Genomic DNA, 8,642 nt, shown 5'->3' on the forward strand with positions numbered 1-8,642 from the left:
ATCTGATTCCATTACGTGAGACGGTGTACTCCTAATGTACCCACCAATTATTCGCAAAGCTCTGTTTTGCATCCTATCTAATTTAATCAAATGAGCTACACTGCTATCGTTATAAACAAAACAGGCATAATCTATTCGGCTTCTTATAACAGACAAATATAAGCGTCTTAAATGTTTTGGATGAACACCCCATCCATAGCCAGCCAAAACTTTAAAAATGTTAAGAAAATTCGAAATCTTGTTACATAAATCATTAATATGTTTGCCCCACCTTAGCGATCTATCTAACCATACTCCCAAATACTTTGCATGATGTACTACGGACAGTGTAGAACCGTTGACGATAATGTTTACTGGATATCTATTAAGTCCCTTTTTAAACACACAAACTTTACTTTTTGACGACGAAATGTTCAACCCTAAATTACCTACCATTTCGACAAATTCATCAACTGCCGCTTGAAGTTCTCTCTCAGCCTCACCAACACTTTGACTAGTAACATATAAAACAAAATCGTCAGCATATTGAGAGATATGAACATAGTTATTCATTACTTTACATATATTTCTTGTTGCAATATTGAAAAGTAATGGAGATAATGGGTCTCCTTGCGCTATACCCTGGCTAGTCTTACGAGAAATCGTTACATTGTTAGTTCTTATTTTAAGGAATCTTTTAGATAAAAAGCTCCATAAATAACGACAATACTTTGCGCCTACACCCAAATTATCTAAAATGCGCAGCAATGAATAAATATCAATATTATTATAAGCATTGTCAATATCCATGAAGCAGCCAACAGTTACATAATTATTACAAAAACCGTTTTGAATTCTAGACACAAGTACACTAAGGCTATCAACTGCAGACCGCGATTTTCTAAATCCTACGGTGTCTGGAGAGAAAAGGCCGTTTCTTTCAACAAACCATTCTAACCTTTTATTAATAATTGAATGAAGAATTTTACATAAACACGAAATTAGAGAAATTGGCCGAAAAGTATCTGAATAAGAACCTTGCTTAGGAATAGGAACAACTGAAATATCACGCCACTGATAGGGTATAACATTTGATACAAAAATTCTATTATAAAGATCAAGTAGTATAGTTTTAGCTATTATCGGCAAGCATTTAATCATAGAAAATGAAATATTGTCGTGCCCTGGTGCAGTATCATTAGGTTTAATACATGCTTCTAATTCATGTAACGAAATTTCGCGTTCCAAATCGTAATTATATGAAGTAAAGTTTGGTGAATTTCGGCAAGTAAAATCAGGACATAAATTATGTAATAATTTATTAACATTCTCTTCACTGATCATGGATCTTTGAATTTTATATCCTTTAATCCACTTCATACGGTTCCACACTTCCGAAGCTGTTGACAATCCGTGTAAAGATGAACAAAATTTTCTCCATGCCGCACATTGGGCAATTCTAATAAGCTTCAAGGAATGTTTTATTTTATCGTTTAGAATATCTAAATTACGTGGAGTAGGGTTACGACGAAAATTTCTTAATGCCAACCGACGAATAGCTACGGCTTTTGAAAGCTCTGGAGTCCAGTAGGGTTTTGGAGTGAATTTACTGTGTGGGGTAAGACAAACTTTAATGTAGGGAATATATTTGTCTGCAGCCTCGTTCACATAGCCAATAAATAAATCGTAATCTTTTTGAATATCATGAGTAAAATTAAATCCAATAAAAAGAGATTCTAAATATGTTCGATAACCAACCCAGTCAGCGCGTTTGAAATTACGTTTCTTTAAATGATTTAACTCACAATGTATTGTAGTATTTAATTTAATAATAAGATGATCACTGCCCAGTGATTCATTCGAAACTAACCAAGAAAAATCCATAGAAATATCTGATGTTACTAAAGTTAAGTCGGGTGATGACTTGCGTAAAATATTTTCATTTAGTTGAAGTCGAGTAGGGCTACCGTCATTGAGAAGGACAAGACTAGTTTCAAGTAATGAATCATGAATTTGCGTACCTCTAGTATCCGTTTTAACAGACCAGCTTGAATGGTGTCCATTAAAATCACCCATCAATATTGATTTCATGTTAACTAAAGAAAACAAACATTCCCAATCTCTCTGTGTTGTCCGAATGTCACTAGGGCAATAAACAGAGTAAATAGTTTCAATTTGTGCACAATTAAATATTTTAACACCTATTATTTCAATATCACTATTACTGACTTCTACATTATGTATGTGAGCTTGGACAGATTTATGTGTAAAAATTGCAACACCCCCATACGAATTATTTCTATCCTTTCTAAAGATATTGTAGTTATTAATTTTGACAAAGGCATCAGGTTCGAACCAGGTTTCACTTACAGCAGCAATATGAACCTTTTCTCGAATTAGCAGGTCTTCAAAAAGCTTTAATTTTGGTTTTAGACTTCTACAATTCCACTGAATAATGTTCAATCTAATTAATTTTTTAACAATACTATCCATTACTTTGTATATAATTAAAAAAGGTTTTAATCAACGGAAAGTCTGAAAAGATGTTTACAATAGCCAAAGTGATCCACTCAATTATTATTTGAATCATATTTTTAAATTTAGTCGACATACTTAAATTCTTTTCAAATATTACACTTTTAAGTTTATCAATCAATTCACGGTGCAAATTTATGCTTTCCTTCGTTACATTCTCCTCACTATCATTATTAATATAGTAATCACTTTTAACACTATTATCAGAATCAGAGGCTACTTCTATGTCTGCATATACATTTTCAGCACATTTAATACGTTTTTTCTTCTTTTTCTTCTTGTTCATTGTGTTTTGTGTTCCAGAAGTTTGAGGGATTTCCTGATCAACAGATTCAATTTCAGGATAAATTACTGGTACTGTGCTTGTTGGAGCGTAAACATGCTTTGTCGTAGGTTTTGATTCACTGCAAGCTAAGTTGGTAGATGGCAAAATAGGGGACTGGGGGACATACATACTAATAGCTTTCAAATATGAACAGTTGAATTCTGTCATTATTTCTCGAATCCTTTTCTCTTTTTTAAATATAGGACAGATTTTATCCAAGGGCATATGATTACCCTTACAATTAATGCATATAAAATTATTATTCTCACAATTTGGATGGTTTCTTGTACACTTAGGGCAAATTATTTTGTTGGATGGACACATTTTTGCTGTATGTCCAAACCTCCAGCAACGAGAACACTGAGTGACTGGAAATATATATTGTTCTACTTTAATTCTTAGATCTAGAAGATATACATACTTCGGTATATTCGGCCCTTTAAACGTTAGTTTAATGGTTTCACTAGGTACCCAACCATCGTCTGCTCGACGATTCAAACGTTGTACGGCTAAAACTTCAATATCACAAAGTAAACTATGAATTAATTCTTCTTCTGACAGTTCTTTGTCTATATTTTTAATAATTCCATATGATATTCCTACTTCCCATGATTTTTGACATCGCCATCCTAAATCTTTAAATACTTGACATGCTAAAAATTTTTCAGCACTAAATTCTGTATCAAATGTTATTCGAATTTTATACGGATTTATGTATTTAACCTTACTGACATTCACAATTTGGTTCTCTCGCAATATTTTTGCTAATGCAAATTGTTTAGGTAAGACTTTATTACTCGTAATTCCGATTTGAATAAGATTTTCTTCTAAATTGTTATCGAAAACCCTCACCTTTTTCTTAGCATGTTTAGTAACTTCTTGCCACTCTTCTGTATTTTCGTCCACCTCATGTAACATACGTTTTCTATTCGTATCAATCATTTCCATATCTTGCTCCAAATGTGTTTGTTCATCGTAAGTTTTTTCTATGCATATAACGTTAGCATCGTTCTCCGTCAAATGAATTGTATAATCGTCTTCATGCAAAATTGTATCCTTAGCCATTGTCGATAAGGATCATTACGGATTGTTTATATAATACAAAGCAGCGATAACGCAGTATTACGGGGAATCGGTCGATGCAGTCGTAAACAACAAAAAAATATTTGTTAACGCGCCTCGCACACGTCTCACTCTAACCGGTTGTGCATTAGCACTGAGTTCAATGCTTATTATTGTGATAATTTAATGACAAATACTAAAATATATTCAAATGCATACATATTAACCTAATTATAAATAACAAAACAATAAAAAAAAGTTAAAACCATTTATTTTTATCATATAACATCAACTAGTTAACACACCAAAAAATTGTTTATCATCACAGAAATTGAATAAATTACCTAAAAGCCACAAACAGGTCTCACTGACGCATTTATTAGTATTTAACAAACTTTTAAAACTTACAGACATATTATGAAAAGTGAAATATTTTAATATATGATCATACATTTTATCCATATTAGCTAACGAACGGAGCAAGTAAACTAATCTACAACAGATTTTGTTTTGACTGCACATTTCTATGTGGTATTTTATGCTTATTTGTAAGTCTTCTAAGATCTTCTGTAAGAGTTTTTCACTGATATTTTCTGAAAAATCCTTGTGACATGATAATATTGATAGCAGTTTACTGGATTCCATAGTAATTTCTAGTTTTGATACAGTTTGCAGTATTTTGGTTAGGTGATCAGAGCTGAAAATAATTTTTTATGCTTTATAATGTAATAAAAGTTTTATAAATATCAAAATTAGGTTAAGAATAGAAATGTTTGAAACAAGAAAGCTAAAATTGCTCAACAAACTGTGTTACCTAAATTATTTAACATTATCTTTTGGTTCCTCCTAATTTTGTAACTGTAATTTTTGTTTGTGTTTGTTTTGTTTGTGGTTGTTGTAATTCTAGTTTGTGTGTAATTGTGTTTGAGGCAATAGCCCAATAATAATATCAAAAAAAAAAAAGAAAAATAATAGTATCAAAATTAATTATAATTTTATGAACTTTTACCAAATTTTTTTGATATTTATTACAAAGCTCACTCTGTTAGCTTGTAATAATGGATACAGAACTATTCAATATTAATTCATATACTCGTACAATTTTTATTACTTTTAATGTTAGTTACATTATTAAGTCTGTTACAACGACATAAAAATTGTAATTAATAATGCTCAGCTAATTAACACGTAGAAACAAAAATAAATAGCTTTTTCAATTCAAACAAACCTTAAATCATCTTTCAATTGGTACACAAAGTGCACTAAAGCATACAATGCAGCGTCTTGAAAATCCACATTTACGTTATATTCGCTGAGCTTAGATAAAGCTCCCTGTGATATAAGAACATCGCAAACTTTTGTATTTGCACCCGCTAAGTTACCCAGTGTCCATGCACATGTTACCTGAAATATGAAAATATAATTATAATATAAGTAAAATTATGTTTATTTTATTGATGTCACAGGGTTTAATTAATCGGTTTTAATTAAAAATCATATATTGAGGTAGGGCAGAGTAGGCAGGGTAGGCAAATTTCCTGCTCAAAATATGGAGACTAGGGTACATTTTTGGAAGAAATGGCTAACTAGCTATAAGACCGCCTCTTGTACTACACATTCTTAAGTTGTCTGTATTATTATTATTTTGTATTTGCATATTGTGGTGTACAATAAAGAGTAAATAAATAAAAATAAATACATTTTATATACGATCTTAATTAAAGTATAAGCAGTAAATATTACCACATCAATTATACGCTTAAATTAGTCCGTTGGCGCAGTTTAATGTGACCCTGCTTTCTGCTCTGGGGATTGTGGGTTCCATTCTCACGCCGAGTCTGGGTGTATATTGATTTATAGTAGTATTATAGTATTATTTATATGTATGTTTATAGAAAAAAAAGTGCGTGCATGTCAGAAGTGAAACTTTTTTGGCAAACTATTTTTTGTCTCGTTTATATTTATACAAATCTAAAGCTTTAGATTTCCGTTCCAGCGCCATCTAGTTAGTTTGGAATGAAATACTATCGATATTAATGTAATCTCTGTAGTTTCTACAGAACACGCGAGATGGCTCTGATGTTCGACCAAAACGTTGCACATCTTCGTGACGCTAATATTATTATTATCGCGTTTCATCCGTAAAATATTACTCTCATGCACCTAAAGAAGTTCCACTTCAAAAAAAAAAAAATGTAGCTATACCAGTCAGCTGTTATGACACAAGCATTAAGTTGCCTACCGTAGGAACAGACGACCATGAATGTATGTTGTAGATATTCATTTATTTATTATTCAATCAATTTAAGACTCACAGCTAGCTCTGTAGTGAGGTTATCCAGTGCAGCAGTGAGATAAGACCCTGCCGCCTTTGCAAGTGACATACAGGCTCTCGAGTCTCCCAGAGCCAAATTACAGCAACAACCCGCAGCCGCACACTGATTTTTAACATTATGACCTGCAATTTGCAAATTTTAAAGTTTATATTAAAAATGATTTATTTGTAGCCTGTAATATCCCACTGTTGTGAATAGGCCTAGTTCTCCATGTAAAAGATGGCTTGGAGCTTAATCCAATACGCTGCTCAACTGCGGGTTGGTGGATATGTTCCCTATTATGAGTCTATTCACTATCACTTATTTATCATAACAACCAGGACCAACAACTTTACTCAGAGGTAAGGTGGGGTAACCTACAAGGACAGATTTCCAAACCAAGATGAAATATTTATACAAATACAAATTGGGCCAGATTCAAATAAAAAATGTAGTGAAGTCATGATTTTTCTTTCTATAACACATTGCAATCGCAGGCCATATCTTTGACATCCCTGATCTAAAAGATTTATACAAATAATTGTTATGTGTGCAACAGACAGCATTACACACAGCCAATAAATTAAAGTATATATACAGAAAATAACCTTTACAAATAGTCAATAATTTCGACTATTACTAGAATTAGTAATGTAGGATAATGCTCAATAATATATGAAGTACTATAAATGTTGTGTCGAATCCTATTTAAGTATATAATTATAACTTTCAATAAACTCACCTGTCAATTCTCTTATAATCCCTCGTAAAGCTCCATGAGTGTTTAAAATAACTTCAATGTTCGTGCTGTCATCTATCAAACCATTCTTCAATGTTTGCAGATCTGATGTTGAAATAGATGTTTTAGTTTTCAGCTTATTTGCAATGTCTACTATAGTTTCTTTCGTGATCCTGGAAAATTATAAGTAGATAATTAATTTTTACACTACACATGGATCGCCATGATCAAGGGTCTCCCCTAGGACGAATGATTGAAACATTGCCAAAATATAGGGACCTCAACAAACCAATAAACGTGGTAAGCACACGAACAAATATAAATTTAAATATGAAATTGATGTATGCTATCTTTTTTTTCCTTGAAAAAAGAAGGTAAGTATGTAAGATAAGGTCTTTACAAATTTGGATAAGACCAAGAAATAGTCTTCAAGAAATTGTTATATCCAATTCTATACTGGTAGAAGATCTATAAAAATGAAGTCATACTTTATATTTAAATGAATTATAACCTTGTTTCTTGAATTGAGCGATGAGAGTCAGTTTGTTCATCTTTATGCAAACGCCGGTTCAATTTCAACAAGTTTCTGGTAGTTTCTCGTATAATACTAACTGGTTCCTCGGCCATTGTGAGTTAAACTTAAAAGAATAAAAAATTAAATAGAAGTAAAATACGTTTAAATATACGGTATTATTTTGTTTTCTGCTTCAAAATATTGTTCAGTTCAGTTCTTTGCTTTCAAAATATTGAATTTAAAATTTCTACTGTCAATTCAATTGTCAAATAAACGTCAATACGTTAAAAATATCCGCTTTGGGTGTAAGTTTTATTAGGTAGGTATTCTTCAAAATGGCGAAATCAAAAATAGAATAATTATATACTTGAATTGTCGATTGTAATTAAGGTATTATGGGGCTCACAGTTTCAGCCGAGCTCTTAAACGTCCCAAAATCAAATTAGAAAAACAATCTACAAACATGAATCCAAGAAAGTAGCAATGAAAGCCAGGGCTTGGTAACCATAAATAAAAGTAGGTACCAATTTCAATGTACTTAGTCGTTTACGCTTACGCTTTGCCTGTAATATTCCACTAGGTACTAGGCATACGCCTCTTACCCATGAAGGAGAAGGATCAGAGCTTAATCCATCACGCTGCTCAAATGCAAACACTAATGTAACTATCCTGATTGCGAATACGAAATAATAAATAAGTGAAATTGTTTAACCATTTTTAAATTAAGACATTTTATATTGTTCCAGTGTTTCACTGAGATATTTCAAATCATTATTTAATTCATAAAAAAATTTAGAGGGTAATAAAAGGTTATTTTGTTATCAAAAGACTTAAAAGTAACAAAAAATAATAGTTTAATATTCTGTAATTTATAGATATCACAAACGCATTGAACAAAACTTTCATAAAGTTATTATAATCTACATTTCTCTCGGCAGTAGGTAAATAATTATATGATATTAAAGCTTCCAAATCGGTTACATGTTTTTCATTTTTTTCTTAATTTAAATTTAGTTAGTTAAAAGTTAGCATAAATTGTCGAATAACGACAGCGCAACCGTATCAAGGTTTTTCTCTTCGACTCGCTTAAATATTTAATTTAATTTGACTAAAATAAAAATAAAAAATAACATATTATTCAAATAGGTTTCAAAAGCACTTCCGAATCGTCAT

At 31.5% G+C, this 8,642-nt stretch overlaps 2 protein-coding genes across 2 annotated transcripts; both read right to left on the reverse strand.

Annotated features, from left to right (window-relative positions):
- Positions 1-980: 980 nt before the first annotated feature.
- Positions 981-3,904, reverse strand: LOC123656188. Its single transcript, XM_045591892.1, has 3 exons — positions 2,669-3,904; positions 2,350-2,427; positions 981-1,037 (listed from the first exon to the last, which is right to left on the reverse strand). The coding sequence occupies exons 1-3, from the start codon at positions 3,902-3,904 to the stop codon at positions 981-983; spliced, it is 1,371 nt and encodes a 456-aa protein (XP_045447848.1).
- Positions 3,905-4,155: 251 nt separating this feature from the next.
- Positions 4,156-7,582, reverse strand: LOC123656361. Its single transcript, XM_045592052.1, has 5 exons — positions 7,467-7,582; positions 6,959-7,128; positions 6,217-6,359; positions 5,130-5,305; positions 4,156-4,598 (listed from the first exon to the last, which is right to left on the reverse strand). The coding sequence occupies exons 1-5, from the start codon at positions 7,580-7,582 to the stop codon at positions 4,190-4,192; spliced, it is 1,014 nt and encodes a 337-aa protein (XP_045448008.1). The 3' UTR covers positions 4,156-4,189.
- Between the last annotated feature and the right edge of the window lie 1,060 nt (positions 7,583-8,642).

Source organism: Melitaea cinxia, chromosome 9, assembly GCF_905220565.1.
Source record: "Melitaea cinxia chromosome 9, ilMelCinx1.1, whole genome shotgun sequence".
Lineage (NCBI taxonomy): Eukaryota > Metazoa > Arthropoda > Insecta > Lepidoptera > Nymphalidae > Melitaea > Melitaea cinxia.

What these genes read in the sequence shown, in the direction of transcription:
- LOC123656188 (XM_045591892.1), bottom strand. Translation starts at nt 3,904, where the DNA reads ATGGCTAAGGATACAATTTTGCATGAAGACGATTATACAATTCATTTG. An exon ending in ATAATGATAGTGAGGAGAAT is followed by an intron (nt 2,428 to 2,668) that starts GTAACGAAGGAA and finishes AACATTATTCAG; the next exon opens with TGGAATTGTAGAAGTCTAAA. An exon ending in AAAAGGTTCATATTGCTGCT is followed by an intron (nt 1,038 to 2,349) that starts GTAAGTGAAACC and finishes GTGATATTTCAG; the next exon opens with TTGTTCCTATTCCTAAGCAA.
- LOC123656361 (XM_045592052.1), bottom strand. Translation starts at nt 7,582, where the DNA reads ATGGCCGAGGAACCAGTTAGTATTATACGAGAAACTACCAGAAACTTG. An exon ending in GATTATAAGAGAATTGACAG is followed by an intron (nt 6,360 to 6,958) that starts GTGAGTTTATTG and finishes TGCAAATTGCAG; the next exon opens with GTCATAATGTTAAAAATCAG. An exon ending in CAATTGAAAGATGATTTAAG is followed by an intron (nt 4,599 to 5,129) that starts GTTTGTTTGAAT and finishes AATTATTTTCAG; the next exon opens with CTCTGATCACCTAACCAAAA.